At 41.7% G+C, this 17595-nt stretch overlaps 1 protein-coding gene across 5 annotated transcripts in view; it reads left to right on the top strand.

Annotated features, from left to right (window-relative positions):
* Nucleotides 1-17595, top strand: part of hspa12a (heat shock protein 12A) — a 60668-nt gene that overhangs the window by 20328 nt on the left and 22745 nt on the right. For 3 of the 5 annotated variants that reach the window (XM_074645634.1, XM_074645632.1, XM_074645629.1), the window contains exons 2-6: nt 2742-2818; nt 4725-4852; nt 11162-11348; nt 14389-14493; nt 14810-14926. In XM_074645634.1, coding sequence (XP_074501735.1) covers nt 2742-2818; nt 4725-4852; nt 11162-11348; nt 14389-14493; nt 14810-14926 — 614 coding nt within the window. The remainder of the gene's footprint in view (nt 1-2741; nt 2819-4724; nt 4853-11161; nt 11349-14388; nt 14494-14809; nt 14927-17595) is intronic. The other 2 variants (XM_074645630.1, XM_074645633.1) reach the window with 1 other exon arrangement.

Below are 17595 nucleotides of genomic sequence, written 5' to 3'. Positions count from 1 at the left end.
TTAAAGGTATGATTGAAAGAATCAAAGTTGCAGATAAAATAGCCGCCGTTCACAATAAACAGCTGCCTGTTTGGAAACTCATTAACGAATATTCTTTATTGTGTGGAGGTAAACAAAGTGAGCTAGCACAATAACAAAGAAACGCCTCAGCCAAACCGTAGTAATACAGCACTTGAGATATTATTTACTAAAAAGAGCAATCACTTTACTTCTTTAATCGTGATTTGATTTTTATGGCAATTGTTCGGAATAAAAACTCAAGGTTGTAAAGGTGTTTTTTGAGAGTGGGCTGCCGGGGGCTGCGGAGAGACGGGCTGGATGGTGGCTAGATGGAGTCTAGCCACAGGTGGTCTGTAATTCTGCACCGTAATTGCCTGGCAAAGTGTATTATGGGTCTTCAGACCACTCATCCACTCCGTAGGGGTGGACAAGAGAAAAGGGTGAGCGAGGCGGAAAAATAGGATGGATAACATGATGTCCCGTCGTGAGACAATTCTGCCAGACACTTACAATACGTCGAGGGAGTATTATTATTGTGTTGCGTTCAAAGAACACTTTCTGCGAAGGCTATTAAGCCAGACTAATGAAAATGATGGTAGCAAATGGGGAGACAATCTCCAACTCAATTGAAATGTCATTGTGTTTTAAAGACAGGTGCAACAGACGTTTTTCTGCTGTTTGAATGGAGTAGATGTTTGTCAGTCTGCAGCCCCGTTCCAGGAAAGGAGACATCTTTTCACTTCTCGGGCATTTACAGCCCCAGACTTTCCAGAGGTCAAGCTCTGCAGCCGGGCAGAGCCTCTGGTTCTTCTGAGCCTCCTCAGTTACCAGGAGGACTGTTTGATCGTCACGGCTCTTTAGAAAATCCCTCCTGCCAGCTACGCGGATCAAACCAAGAATATTTTTTGCCAACTTATCAGCCTTTGATAGCAATGTGTTTCATTTGTTTTTCTACAAAGTGTGTTTGTAGTCTTGAGCTAATTTTAGTCACCGCTTAATAGGACTGGAAGATACACCTATCTCCTGATTCAATACTGTCACGATACTTGGGTACCTATATTATATGTATTGCGATTTTTAAATATTGCGATTCTACAAGTATTTAAATTATTGCGATTTTTGTTCACTTTTTTAACAGTAGACCATGGGAAAAAGTTGAATCATACACTGAGTCACTACACTAGGGACTTTTACTTTGGAAAATATCTAAAGTAATACAGTAAAAATGTTTGATTTTCAGCATGCATGTAGTCAGAAAAGTCAAATATATCAGTCATTGTCAGGAATTATGTATTGCATTTTTTCCAGCAAGTCCAAAATCAAAGAATAAAGACATTTCCCTCACAAATTAGTGGTATTTTCGTTTTAATTTATAAGGGACATGTAATGTTTTATACTTCTGGTGAATATAATCCAATCAATCTTATTTCCATATATTTATTTTGTATATACAGTTCCCTTTGTTAACACCTTATTTTGAAAACCGGACGTGTATACTTCCTCTAACTTCTCCAAGGTGGTCTCTAGCTCTCCCGTCAGCTCCGTTCTCTTTATACATCCATGGTCAGCTCCATCGGGGCCGTTTGAATGCATTTAACATAAATGTCAGTATATGGGTGCTCTACAGTTGTAGCGTCGGCTGATTCGACCACGGAGATGAGAGCGACGGCCATTTGACTGCATGTAACAGCGATACGATAACGTTTCCTGTCCGTGACAGAGTTAGCATGCAGCTTTAGACGTGATGTCTAGCTCTGCTTTTCCTGTCAATGTGTGAAACCCAAAGTGTTTCCATCCTTTACTGGATGTGTAGTGTTTACCACGCTGGATTTAACATGTGAGGGTGCAGGTCGTATCCACGCGGATCATCCGACGTTTTCTACTTACGGATACGGAACGGATATGACGTCACGTTACTCAGACTACAACAATAACAGTGGCTACTTCCTTCTACCTCCGCATACACTCAAAGGAAGTATTTTATCTTTTGTTAAATATTGCACTGCCTTGTATCTTGAGAACTGAATCAGCGGGTTCTGAAGTTGCAGGTGTATGTATTTGCGATTAATCGTTGTGTTTACTTGGTTATATACAAAATTAATTTATCCCTGATTCCCTTACAAGAAAAACTTTGGGGGACCCCTAACCTGCACTGTCCAGTATCAGCTATTTATTTCACAGTCACAAAACGTTACTGTATCGATTTCAAGTCTTTGAATCGTATCGTATCGCTCTAGATGAGCCAAATATCATCCTTGAATCATATTGGAACCATGGAAAGTGATACGTATTGTTACACCCCTAGTGTCAACTCCTAACAACTGTTGGTCATCATGGCATTGAGTGACACTGATATCTTTTTTGCACTTTTAAATCCTTTTCACTCGTCAGGAATTTATTTTCTTAGTGGCACAAAAATGTCAGAAACTCGCTGATATAGCAACAATAAGGTTACAAACAACTTGTCTTGCAACACTCTGTAGCAGCTGGTGTTACACTGGTATGCTCTCCATTCAAAAAGAACATCTGATTTTGGGAACGTACCTGTAATTGACTAGTCATCAATATAGTACGACCCACACTTTTTCAAACATCATTTTTCAGGAAAAAGTATTGTCCTACATTCGGGGCAGAACATATTATAAGTAAGCATGTAACTAAATAAATGAATGATGGAACACACAGAATTGAAGGTATAGTGTGTGATTATGACATGAATATCTTTCTGTCTTCCTCTACAGATGCGATGGCTAATCCTTCTCCAGCAAAGAGCATGGGTGACCCTGGAATAACCCCACTGTCTCCTTCACATACTCAGGTGGCTCAACTCTCTCATTCACATGTATTCACTTCTGTACCTATTGCTACTCTGTACCTGTTATGCTTTCTTTGTGTGTGATAAACTAGAGTACATTAGAGGTGTAACGGCACACAGACATTTGGTTCATACCCCGGTTTAGGAGTCACGTTCTGTGTGAACCCAAATGCATAACGCTTGGGCCAGACTGCCCGCGTGAGCAGTGCGTGACGGCTGCCTCGCTGAACTGCTGTGTGTTGTCCGCACCGGAAGCATTTCTGCTGCTGCTGCTGTCAGCCCTTTCTTTCCACATAGAGTTTGTCTTTCATAATGGCCATTTCATTTCATTATAAATGTCATTTATATTTATTTTAGACAGAAAAAGGTTACAAAGCGTGTGGTAATTTGTAAATAATACTAAATAATCCACAATTAAAACCCCATACTTTATTCATTCGTGGAGCCGTGTAAGTCACTGCATGTTCTACAACACTGTCCAGCAAATATTTCGGAATAAAAGCCTCGTGTTAACAAATGAAGGAATTCTGTCCACAGAAAAAAAAGCTTGAGGGTTTTAATTTTAAATGAAAACAGGAAGTGTTGATTTAAAAATAGTTTAATTTAATATTTTGGCTACAACGGGGAGGAAATGTGGAAAATAATAACGAGTTGTTGCCATCTTGGTTTACGCTGATTTGGACTGCAGAGCCTCCATGTTTTTATTTTATTACCTGCAGAGGTCAAAGGACCCCTTTGAAAATGGCCATGCCAGTTTTCCTCACCAATGGATTCCTCAGGTTTTCTAGTTTCATATGATAACAGTATCTTCACTCTAGCTTTAAAACTGAGCCCGCTATGACCTAATAATCGTAAGTTGCGTTAATGCGTTAAAGAAATGAGTGGCGTTAAAACAAATTTGCGTTAATGCGTTATTATCGCGTTAACTTTGACAGCCCTAGTATCGGCGCAACTTGGCTAAACTATGTTTTGGCTGGGCGTCTATAGCTCAGGCGCAATGCATCTTGGTACACGTAGGCACTGCCAGCAAAGCTCCAACAGCAGGCGAACTCTGTCTCTGTCAATATGACACGCACTGAGGATCGGACATCCAAATAAAATGTGGCTTTGATTTTCGACCAAAATCTCCCACCAGAGATAACGGTATTTGAGATAACAGTGTGTTAATGACAAGGGTGCAGACTACGGAGCCTTCGTGTTATTCATTTATTATCTTCATAAAGTATATGAGCAACGTAACCCTCAGCTACACAAGCGAAAACAAAAGCGGGCAGTAGGCTATGTAGTCTGTTTAGCTTAGTTTACCACGTAACTTACTTGTAAACTTATTGTATCATATTATATCTGCCTTCTCCTGTCCGCATGGCTTCCTCAATATTCATCTGTTCATCTTTTGACAACATATTTTTGTTCAGGTACTGATTAACTGTTACGATATCTGTCTCTAGAGGGTCATATTATAGTATAGTATCAGTACAGCAGCAGAAGTACTTGCTTTTCTTCTATGCTGGCATAAAGAAACATCATCTTGTCTTCTCTTTTCACTGGCTAGTCGTTGTTCCCTCTTCCTCACTCGGGTATCTTACATAACAATGTTAGAGGACCACGCTGGGTCACTGCAGCAACAAACAGTGATGGGACACAGGCCACAAAATACAGACTCCTCCGCCACTATGCGGCTCTTTACAGGCGGGCAGGAATGTCGTGCTTTGCTGTGTGTACGCTAGTTTGCTATTTTGCGATTACTTTATGGTACTGATCTGGCTGCATCTTTTGTGAATGTTAATGCATTTGTTACATCCTTAATTGTGTGTGTGTGCATCTCTGTTGTTGAAGACAATCAGCCAGTGTCATCATATGTCATCACTTGTCCTCACCTGGTCAAACTGAGTGTTCCCTCTCTCTACAGCAGAACGACACAGACCAGGTGCCGTCGGGGCCGTCCTTCGTGGTGGTGGTTGCCATTGACTTTGGCACCACGTCCAGCGGTTATGCTTACGCCTTCACTAAGGAGCCAGAATGCATTCACACCATGAGGTAGGCCAGCACTGCAATGCAGACACTCACAGCCGAGGAGCGTGTGGGGGTGGGTTTGGAATACATCAGTATATGTATGTAGTGGTTCCTGATAGTAGCCTCTTTCTTTGAACACAGTGGGAAAAAAAATAAAAATGTGCAACTCAAATTACTTTTTTACATCGCTAGGTTTTGAATGAATTGTTCAAATAAAAACACCAACAGTTTTTTTTATTTGAGAGATAGTATGTATTCTTTTATTTCTCGATGCTCTTCCCGCTGGTTTGAAGTGGGCTACCAAAATTTGGTAGCTGTAACCATCATATGGGAGCAGAGAAGCTCTGATTACAACACACACAAAAGGAGAGACTTCATTCTCTGCTCAGGTAGACATTACTCCTCTATATCTTTACAATAGTTGATGATGATCAATTAATGCTAATATCATAGACTCAGCTGGGAAGTTAGGAACCTGAAGATTAATTTGAGATGCAGCTCAGCAGTGTGTGTCAAGTTGTGCTAGTCATAAATCAGAAAGAAACATGAATGAATGAATAAATTATTTAAAATTAATTTTAAAAGTGTATAAGGGTTTAGAACATTATGATAGACGTATATTATGGTCATTCCCATGCTCTATTATGTTTCATAAGTTGCTGCAGCAATTTTTGGGTTGATAACATTCGTTACAACGATTTGGTGCTAAATTTATAAATTTTTTACCACTCCAGAATTGATAAAAATGACCCATAATCCTCCAAAATCCCACATTAAGACACCAAGACCTTGAGGAACACCATAGAAAAAGCCATGCTGTGATTTGGTGTCAAAACCTTTTCGAGATTTCTGCAAGAATTAAATTTTTCGGTGATTGGATGGTGAGCGCTTCTGTTGTGTAAACTGCTCAGTAACCGCCTTATCGTCAATCTCGCTAGAAAAGCCATCCATTCTCTGAACGCTCTAGGTCTCTAGTTTGTGGCTGTAAAGTTTCATGAGGCTGTGATTATCCTAGAGGTCACCACAGGTCATTTTATACAGTGAGGTCAAGTTTCAAGAATTGGTCTCACTACAATGAAATGGCTACTATGGGGACTAACATCATTACACATTAATACAGTTGGGCTCATTGGCTCCACAAGAGTCTCAGCTTTACAGTGATACCCAATTTATGTAATTCCAAGACTGTTTAGGGACCCCAGTATGCAGAAATATTCAGATACACAATTTTAGAATAGGAGACAATAGCACATTTATACTGCATGAAAAAAAACGATGGTGACTATCATAAAGTGGGCATGTCTGTGAAGGGGAGACTCGTGGGAACCCACAGAACTCATTTTTATCCACATATCTTGAGGTCAGAGGTCAAGGAACCCCTTTGAAAATGCACATGCCAGTTTTTCCTCATTAAAATGTAGCCCAACTCTATTTAGCCTCCGTCCAGAAATGGTAGCATGACATGGTTGCTACCAATGGACTCCTTAGGGAATCTAGCTTCATATGATATCATTCTAGCCCTAAAACCTACTAGAGCGTCTGAAAGACAGTAAAGTCAGTTGGGATCGAGAGGGAATTACAATTATATAAACTAAAATGGCACTCGGAGAGCACAGACCTCCGCCAAGGTACGTGACTTTCAAAATAGATCATAGCTCACAGCTGGCGGTACCGTGAGGTGTTTCCGTGTAGCGTATCGGTGGATGCCTCTCTCATTCAGCATACCTTGTTATGTCTGTATAACGTTACACAACGTTGTCTCTCATCCCGTCATCTACCGCTTTTTTCTTTTATCACCGCGGACGGACAGCAACTCCCACACCTCGAAGTCTCGCCACACATCCACACACGTATCTCTCTGCTCTAAGAAGGAAGGAGGCGGGGTCACGCGTCATCAGTTACACTAAAGCTCCAAATCTAAAGCTACATTTTTGTGTAATGTCATCCATTATTGAGCACTCGCTCACCATGCTAGTGCAACGCATTGGCTAAACTCACTGGACATTGTGTATCTACTTGCAACATAGTAGCGACAAAGAGAAGTTGGATGTATTGTGACACCACTTTCTGGTTTTGGTCTTTTTATGATTTGTTGACAAAAAGCATAAATTAACGCCAGCCTTTATCCTTTAAAGGTCCCATATTGTGCTAATTTTCAGGTTCTTACTTGTATTTCGTGTTTCTACTAGAACATGTCTACATGCTGTAATGTTAAAAAAAAAATTTATTTTCCTCATACTGTTTGCCTGAATATACCTGTGTTCACCCTCTGTCTTAAACGCTCCGTTTTAGTGCATTTCAATGGAATTGCAACGGAATTGCTTTGCGAGGCAACAGCTTGGGTCCATGTTTACTTCCTGTCAGCTGATGTTATTTACATACACTGCAACAGGAAACACACTGGGACACATTTAGAATGTTTATGTTTAAAACCGTGTAATGGTCTAAATATTGTATATTTGTGACATCACAAATGAACAGAAATCCTGTTCAACGGCTTGTTTCAAAAGCACAATTTCTGAATACGGGCTGTGTGAATTTCTCCGTATATTTAGCGTTTTGATAGTTTAACAGTATTTATAAAGCACTTAAACCTGCTTTAAAACATAAAAGACATGAAAATCTCACTTATTACAATATGGGACCTTTAAGTCAGAACACCAACATCAAGCCAGACTACCTGTCCTGATGGGGCTAGACAGCAGACATAACTAAAGCCTGGCCTCACATCACCTCCGAGCAATCTCACTGAAGCGTGCGCTTAACTGCGCTGGACTTAACAGCGAATGAATGGATTCAGCTGTGAGAGGGCCAACTGAGGTAGAAAGCAATTTATAAGAATGTATTCCTCATCTGCAGCAGCATCTCTGTGAGGAAGATTTGGACGTGATGAGACGAGGATGTAGCTTCCATCTCTAAAAAGCTGTCAACGCCACGGACTGTTTTTCTCTGTTTGGGGAGTTGTTACGCCAGCAATCAGGTTTCTGCTCCATTTGTTTCCCTTACAACAAGTGAGGACAGCTGATGAATGCTAATGTCCAGTCTCTATAAGACGAGGAATGTCACACACACACAACCTCAATACAGCTTTTCAAGAATTCCTCGCTAGAAACTCAAAACCTTCTCACTGACACCACACAGGCAGCCTCTGTCCAGCCTTTGTTTGGGTAAGGATTCCAGCAGAGGAGGACTCACCCAAGCTAAATAATCAGGGGGATCTGGAGCTGTTTTCACTGCAAATCGAGAGTAGCACTGACTGAAAATATCTCATTCAATTGTATCTGATGGTTAGAGGAAATGACCGGTGTGAGGGGAAAATTTTGCAGAATTTAAAATAATATTAATAACTATGTTTTCTCTGATGTATAATCACCTGATAATAAGAATCGTGTTTTCGTTAGCTTAGAATGAACCGTTTATATCTACGTAAGGGAGTGGGTCCTCTCCACGGAGTCCGCCTTGTTGCTCCGCCCTGTTTCTGTTAACTTTTCCTGTTTGGGCCGGAGTCGATAACGTTGCTCGCTCCCGTCGTCGCCGCCGCTCCCTCTCTCTTGCTTCACCACTCACTTCCCACTGGCTCTGCTCCAAATGACCTAGGCTATACTCTAACAACAACTGGCTCTAGAGAGGGACATCCGCGTTTTCACGTCAGCCACCGTTGCTCTCCAACACGCTTGGCACACGGGAGGGGCTTCAGTTTGTTGCAATCTGCTCACCTCACAGCTAGATACCACAAGATCCTACACACTGGATCTTTAAAGCTGTAGTTGGTAACTTTGAGCAAATATGATAAAAAATAATCTATAAATATGATCAAATATGAATCAAAATTCTATTACTGTAATGCCTATTTCTCTCCTCAAATGTTTTCAGAAATATCTTGTAGTGTACGGTTTAGCTGTAAAATGAAGGAGGAGAGAAGAGTTGGAGGAGAGTTGAGGAGAGAAATAGGCATTACAGTCACAGAATTTGGTGGAATCTGGCGTTGAAGTCTTGTAAATGCCATTAGGAGCACTGGGAGGACACAAATGAACGGGATTTTTTTCACCGAATATTTGTCTCATGTCAGGATATAGTGACAGTTTTATAAAAATAACTTTTTGTCATATTTGCTCAAAGTTCCCGACTGCAGCTTTTAAAGGTATTCCAGCGAATAGAATACATTTGTAAAATATATTTATGAAATACAAACATGATTGTGATTAGAGACGCTGCCTCCTGAGGGTCTTTTAGGGGCAGAGATGGTGTATTTTCTCTCACGGTGGTAATGTGTGTGAATTTTACAAACAGTAAACTGATCAGTTGTGAAAACCAATGTGTTTAGACTTATGGAGGCTACTTCGTGTTTGTTTGATTAAATTATTTGAGAATATATATAAATATTAATATTAATATAAGGATCTTAAACTATAATGATTTTTACTTCACTGTCTAAAGGTTTTGCACATGCACTTTTGAAAGAAAAACCTGGTTATACACGGCTGAAAAATCAAGTTTCTCCAGCAGAAATCTAGCCATGCTGTCTAGGTTGCTCTAATACCCTACCACCATTACTCAGAGGCGTGTCATTACTGCAGCGGGCCTGCCCCCTTTGGATGTGGTGCCTGCCTCCTCACTCTGTAAGCTAATGATGAATACTAGCAATGCAGCGCTTGAGAGCGATGCCAAGAATGTGAAGCATCACGTATGATCCGGTCTACTAAACACCTGTCAGCCTGTGGTGGGATGGAAGCTGTTAACCCCCGTGGTGCCTGGCACTGAGGGCAGCAGAGCTGACCCGAGAGGTCATGGGACTCTCGGAGGCCGGAGTCAAGCTTCTTTCACTGCTTAAAACTCTGTCAGCGTTAGACATGGTGACGGAAGACCTTGATGACTCACGACGTCTTCAACGCTAAATCAAAATTTACAATCATTTCATTATGGTTCCATCTTACCAAATGGGGTTTCTGTGCTCAAATGTGTGACTTGTAGATGTGGAAGCTCCAGTAGTGCAGTTAATACAAGCCTTTTATTACATTGTGGTCAAAGTTGGCACAATTTAAAAAATATACAATAACCACAGCATTATCACCGCATTAATATATCAACAACTATTGTCTATGTTAAGATATAGAGGAGTAATGTCTACCTGAGTCTATGATATCACTGCATTAATATATCATCAACTATTGTCTATGTAAATATATAGAGGGGTAATGTCTACCTGAGCAGAGAATGAAGTCTCTCTCCCTCTGTGTGTGTTGTAATCAGAGCTTCTCTGTGCTTTTAGTGCATGTTAGTGCACATGAGCGTGCCCTACTGGCTAGCTCACAGCCGCCGCTCTGCACTGCTCTCAGCTGTTACAGCTGATAACACCGTCCCGACCAACAGTGCCGTCAGGGAAGCGTAGCATCCACCCTGCGGTTCCCCTCAGTTTAACACTGTTAGCTCTGTCAGCACCTTTGCTGTTGTTCGCACTGTTAACGCTTTTAGCACCGTCGCCATGTTGAGAGCCGTGTAGGGAGGCAATCCCTCAATCATAGATATGCTGTTAATTTGTAATTTAGCACCTTTAATAATATAAATGAATAATATAAAATAATAAAGTAAAGAACAGTATAGTTTATGTTAGCAGTGATAGTCACATTTACTGAACAGACTAAAAAACAATGGGACATAGGCTACAGAAACACACAGTTCACCAACAGAAAACTGAAGGCAGATTACTCTAACAAAACAGCCCAGTAAAGAAGAAACAGTCACGACAACAGCAGCATAAGAATTGTTGTACTTTCTGATGAAAATGTTCGAGATATCCCACCAACCCCATTATTTCTAAACAGCTAAAAGCTGTTCCATCCAGTTTTTCCCAGATCTCCCAAATTAGTTCCTCTTCACATCAGGTGCTCTTTGTGAGATGGCCTCCATAATCCCATCATACATGTATCCCAAGGAACAGAGATAACACTAATAATAGCTGACCTCCATTTATCCAGAAATACTGTCGTACCTCAATTAGCCTACAAGACGAGTTCATATGGCTTTTTCTGACAGATTTTGATAATGGATTTGAACCTCATAGAAATGTGTTTACAAGTGAACTGTGAATGTTACAAAAACTGAAAGGCGCCAACTTTTCACTATGCATATAGCTCGTAATAAACAGATGCATCACTGCATGTGCAATGGATGGGAAGTCTGAAAAGTTGGGTGGCCTGTGTCTTTGTTGTGAAATGATTATTTCAATGACATTTTCAACATGCTAACAGTTCCATAAGTTTATATTTGTTTAATATATAAAAGCAGAAAAACACAGATTTATGGAACATGTACTGATGACTTACTTCCTCCCAGGCGTTGGGAAGGTGGGGACCCTGGTGTGTCCAATCAGAAGACTCCAACCACGATCCTGCTGACTCCAGACAGGAAGTTCCACAGTTTTGGCTACGCGGCACGTGACTTCTACCATGACCTAGACCCCAGCGAGTCCAAACAATGGCTCTATTTGGAAAAGTTCAAAATGAAGCTCCACACAACTGCAGTAAGGATACAAACATGCACACAGTTCTCCAGAGTACTCTTCTTGCAAGCATGCCAAGCAGCGGTACAAGCACACTCCATCCTCCTCACTCAGTGTCCAGCCAATTAGGCTGTTATCAGGCTATTAAATAGGCGTTATCAGTTGCTATTATTCCCATAGACTTGGGTCAATAGGGGCCTACTACACCCACTAGTAGGTTTTATCATCTGTTCACATGTTAGATCACTGAAAGAAGGTATAAAAGAACACAACAGTGACTTCTAGCGACCGTAGTAATTATGACAGGAGCACCCGGAGTTCGCATCCCGTGTGAAATCAACAATATGTAGTTGTTTTTGTGTTCGTAGTTATTTTAACCCAAAACACAATGTTTTTCTCTGAACTTAACTAAGTTTTTTTTTTTTGCCTAAACCTAAAGAAGTGAAGTTGTAGTTTTGTTGCCTAAACCTAAAGAAGTTTTAATTTTGTTGCCTACACCTAAAGTGAAGTTGTAGTTTTGTAGCCTAAACCTAAAGAAGGGAAGTTGTAGTTTTGTTGCCTAAACATAAAGAAGTAAAGTTGTAGTTTTGTTGCCTTAACCTAAAGAAGTTTTAATTTTGTTGCCTACACCTAAAGTGAAGTTGTAGTTTTGTAGCCTAAACCTAAAGAAGGGAAGTTGTAGTTTTGTTGCCTAAACCTAAAGTGAAGTTGTAGTTTTATTGCCGAAACTTCATTGTTTATTTTTTCGCCTAAACCTAAAGAAGCCTTTTTTTTGTGCTCAAACGTGACGTTTCATTCCGTTTTACAGGTTTTACAAAATAGTAGGTGTAGTAGGCCCCTAATGACCCACAACTATGATGCTTATAGCGCCTGATAATGCCTATTTAATGCCTATTTAATGGCCTGATAACAGTGGAATCGGGTGCAGCGTTTTAGCTTGTCCAATGTTATGTATTGTGATACAGTTTGGTGAGCCTGAGCTGATACTGCAGCACACTGCTAACTTTTTCTTGCCATGTGGGATCCATTTCTGCCAGTGACTGTTGGCTCAGGGTCATTAACTGCCCATAATTCTCTGCAGGAAATCATCTGGATGACGCTGTTACCATCAGCAGTCTGCCTCTTTGTCTGCTGTGGTGTTTTAATAGATTGATAGATACTTTATTTATCCCTGGGGGGAAATTTCCAATTCCCAGCAGCAGTACATGCATATGCATACAAGTGTGCAAATTGCCGTAAGGTATGCAAAAATGGATGTGGCTGCGGCTCAGAGGTAGAGCAAGTAAGTAGCTTACAAGTGTCCTCGTGAGATCCTGGAGCCCAAACTGCTCCTAAAGGCTGTGCCATCGGTGTGTGATGTCCTGATGTGCAGGTTGTAGGGCTGCACAATAAATCGATTATTAATCGCGATCACGATTTCGGCTCCCCACAATTAAATGAATACGATCAACTGCGATATTGATGTTAAAAAATGCTCCGCTCATAGAAACCTCTGATGCATGAATGTAACGCTTCCTACTAGAGATGAACCATCAATCAGCAGCCGATCGAAGCCGGACAATTTTCAGCAGTGTCATATCTGTCAGTGTGGAAGTCCTTCAGTGTGAGTGAAGAAGACATAAAGCTGCAATTTAGGAGTGAAGGGTGGTTGGGGGGTAAACACTGTAGATTATTTTGACTCAGTCCAGCATACACCTTCCTGCTGCCACAAATACTCACTTCAGCACCAAATGTGGACTATTCCGCAAAGCGCTTTACACTACATGTCAGCATTCACCATTCACACACATTCATACACTGATGGCAGAGGCTGTAATGCAAGGTGCCGACCTGCCCCATCAGGATCTAATCTAAATACTCATTCACACACCGATGGCTTCAGCATGTGGACCGGAGGAGCCGGGGATCGAACCGCCGACCTTCTAATCAGTGGACTGAGTCACAGCCGCCCCTATATTTTTGTGAGATGTTTTTAAAGATTTACATCTTCAGTAGGAACCAGTAGGGATGGGGCCGAGTGTCACCACAGACAGGGCAGAATAGTCAGAAAGCATTGAGAGACGCAGTAACACGTGGTTTGCTTTTGGTCTCTTCATGGGATTTGTTAACGATAAGAAAAATATAGAACAAGACAAGACTTAAACCTGCAGTAGGCAGTATATTTGTTGGCATCATTGGGCAACAATTTCATAATAACCTTTCAGCATATTGTAATTCAAGTGTTCTGAGAGATAACTAGACTTCTGCACCTCCTCATGGCTCTGTTTTTTCAGGCTTTAGAAAATCTAGCCCGTGACGGGAGACTTTGACCAATCACAGGTCATTTCAGAGAGAGAGCGTTCCTATTGGCTGTGCTCTGGCTGGTGGGCGGTGCTTGTATTTCTTAAACTGATCTCAACATGGCTCCCGGGTCACAAACTTTCTCATTTTACAGCTAAACAGTACACTGCAAGATGATTCTGAAAACATTTGAGGAGAGAAATAGGCATTACAGTAACAGGATATTGATCCATATTTGATCAGTGCTGCCTAGTTTGACCGTTTGGTCAGAGTTTGCGAGTGATTGACAGCCGGCTCAAAGATGGCAGCTGGTCGGCAGACTCCAGATTAGCTCTGACTGGTTGTTTTCCTCCGGTCTGTGAAATCCTGCAGATGGCGTTAGGAGCATTGGAGGACACCAGAGGAAACAGAGGCACATGATTTTATTTTTTTTCAGATTACCTGTCTCATGCTCTACTGTCAGGATATAGTGACCGTTTTATAAAAAATAGCTTTTATTATTCATATTTGCTCCAATCTTGCCTACTGCTGCTTTAAGCTTAATGATGCAAGTAGAGGAAAGGTCAAACCATTAGGAATCATCATCTGGTGACCATGAATATTTTATGTCAGTCTGGCTGCTGGCTGTTGAGATAAAACAACAAAACTAAAACAACAGGCCCTGCCACTATATATATATATATAGATAGATAGATATATATATCTATCTATCTATATATACTGTACTGTACTGAGCATGTCCTTCATTCAACTAACTTTGACGTCTTCTACCCACAATCAGAATCTGTCCACCGACACAGACCTGCACGCAGCCAATGGGAAGCGAGTGAAAGCTCTGGATATCTTTGCATACGCATTGGCCTTCTTCAAAGAGCAAGCACTAAAGGTAAAATTCCTCTTTCAGCACTCGTGTATCTTATCTTCTGTTGTATTACACACACAGTGCATTATTTATTTAGATAATTCTACATCTACATTTGGTTGAATTTGGGCTCAATCCCAGCACGAACCCTGAAGCGGATGTTCACTTTGTAACAGTTACTTATTTTCAATATACTAAAAATACCTAATATGACTAGTGCATGTGGTACTTTGTGACATATTGAATATAGGGGTCTGACATGTTGGTCTGAGCCCATAGTTTGACACTAACAGCTGACATGAGTTTTCCAACCTGTCGTGTTTAATTTTTCCTCCTGCAGGAGCTGAGCGATCAGACGGGCGGTGACTTTGACAACAACGACGTGAGATGGGTGATCACCGTTCCCGCCATTTGGAAAATGCCCGCGAAGCAGTTCATGAGGGAAGCTGCTTATAAGGTAGGCAGAGAAGCTTCATTCAACATTTCAACACTTCGACATTTGTTTCCAGACTCCTGATGCGTGTTGGAACATTCACTGTAGAGAGAGAGAGAGAGAGAGAGAGAGAGAGAGAGAGGTGGATGCTCAGGGTTGCTGCAGTGCTACACAGTAATCAAGACTCGCTCATATGTGACACACACACACACACACACACACACACACACACACACAGTGACCTCCAGGCTGCGGTAGAGGACATACTGTAGGGAGGGAGTCAGACAGCCATCAATATAGAGACACAAGGAGAGAAGAGAATGAAGGGAGTGATAGAAAACACAATAATAAACCCTCCAGCAATACTGCAAGTAACCTCAGGACCTACAAGGTAGCACATATTACTCATTTTAAACAATGTGAAAGGGGTCAGTCTGTGATATTACAAGTATAGAATCTTAAAATGTATCCTAAATCGAACTGGAAGCCGGGGCAGAGACTTTAGAAGAGGAATGATGTGATCACTCATTTGAATCTATAAAATGATAGAAGCATACCTGCTGGCGTGGAGAGTTATTTCCTCTCACGCAGGCACAGACTGCACATGGTAGTTGGTCGCTGGCTGTAGTCTTTGCGGCGTGTTTGAGTGCAACTTTTTGACCGAGACAAAGGTGACGTGAGGCGACGCAACAGTCGGCCTCCGTCGCTGCTAGTTCTTTCATATGGGTTTGGTATGTCTGGGCCTTAACAGGCAGCTGGAAAACAATTAATGAGTAAGAAAATTAGATTTAATAAAAAATTGACAAAGATAAAATAAACGTGTATATACTCGGAACATAACTCAGATAAGGCAGTCTTGGAACATTCATTTCTACCTTTATCTTCCCTCTTAGTCTGAGTCTAAAATTATACTAAGCCTGATCTATTTATACCAGAGACTTGAAGACAGAGATAAAAGAGAAAAGACAGAGATAAAACAAATGGAGTTAGTAGCCTACCTTTTATACCCCTTTCACACCGAGGGCTCAACCAGGGTTGATTGTGTGACCGTCATGGCTTCGTGACCCAGGTTTGAGAGGTGGGTCAGACCAGGGTCGGACCAGGGTCGATTTCAATGTGAACGGCACGCACCAGGGTCGCTAACATCCGGGGGCGGGACAAGTCTATTTGGTTGCAAATGGGGACACTCAGTCGTGACAGTCGTGTCCGTTCAAGATGCGTATTGCTGTAGGGAAAAAGCTGTGATTGAGTCTGTTAGTCCGGGTTTTGAGTGATCTGTAGCGTTTCCCAGAGGGCCATAAGTCAAACAGATGGTGTCCTGGGCGAGTACAGTCTCTGGTGATGATTGGGGCTCTGCTGAGGTAGCGGGTGTTAGCAATCTCTTCCAGGGAGGGGAGAGGACAGCTGATTATTTTTGAGCTGTATTTATTACCCTCTGCAGAGCCTTCTTGTCTGCTGCTGAACAGCCAGAATACCAGACTGTGATGCAGTACACCAGGACACTCTCGATGGAAGAGCGGTAGAACGTCATCAGTAGCTGTTCATTCTATCGTTCTTTTTTAATAGCCTCAGGAAGTGCATGCGTTGCTGAGCCTTTTTCACAGCAGCCAAGGTGTTAACAGACCAGGTGAAGTTATCAGAGATGCGGGTACCAAGGACTTTAAAGTTTTTAACCCTTTCAACACATTCATCATCTATAGATAGCGGTAGGAGGTCTGTGCTGCACTTCCTGAAATCAATGATGAGTTCTTTATTGTTTTTTTGTGTTTAAAGTCATATTGTTGGCTGAGCACCACCTCGCCAGTTTCAGGACCTCGTCCCTGTACGCAGACTCATCTCCCCTTGATATGAGCCCGACTACTGTGGTGTCATCTGCGAATTTTATGATGGTAATTGTTGAATGGGCTGGTGTGCAGTCATATGTGTACAGTGAGTACAGTGTTGGGCTCAGCACACAGCCTTGTGGTGAGCCGGTGCTGAGCGTGATGGGGGAGGAGAGATGGGGTCCAAGCCTGACAGTCTGTGGGCGGTTTGTTAGCTGAGTCACTGCAGACAACATGGATTTGTGGCGAGACATCGAGGTGCGGGAGCTACTGGCCTTCCATGGTGAGGAAGAAATTAATTAAGCGACTGGTGACGGTGAGGGACACGGTAGCGTAACGTTAAAAGAACATAACAAGGCTGCTGAATGAGAGAGACACCCCCCGTATCGTTACACAGAAACAGAAACACACCGTGATGACCACCTCACGGTACCGCCAGCTGTGAGCACATCTGTTTTTAAAGCGTGTTTGCACATTTTCTATTTGTAACATTACCTTTTATTTAATTTTCCAAATAAACCTGCAAAAGGATTCATCTGTTGCCTGTTCCATCTGTAATAAAGTAGCAAACCCAGTCCTAGCCCCGAGCAGTTAGCAAACTTCATGAACTAGATATAAACTCATTTTATTACATTTGGACACGCCCAGCTCCTCAGGCTTGTAAAACTGCCAGAAATTGAAACTCAAAACACAAGTTGTGGTTTTACGTGGTGTAACAATTTTTTTTGACAAACAACAGTTTCTCAGCTACAGCTGGAGTTGTCAGATACGGTCTTTGAGCATACGTTTTGGTTTTGGTCTCGATGGTGAACCTGACAACCTCACTGTGTTATAGCGAGACAGTTCCAACTTCAGCATTTCTGTAAAGAT

The sequence above is a fragment of the Sebastes fasciatus genome, chromosome 9 (assembly GCF_043250625.1).
Source record: "Sebastes fasciatus isolate fSebFas1 chromosome 9, fSebFas1.pri, whole genome shotgun sequence".
NCBI lineage: Eukaryota > Metazoa > Chordata > Actinopteri > Perciformes > Sebastidae > Sebastes > Sebastes fasciatus.
Note: the sequence above shows the minus strand (reverse complement) of the source record. Positions and strands in the feature narration are given on the sequence as shown.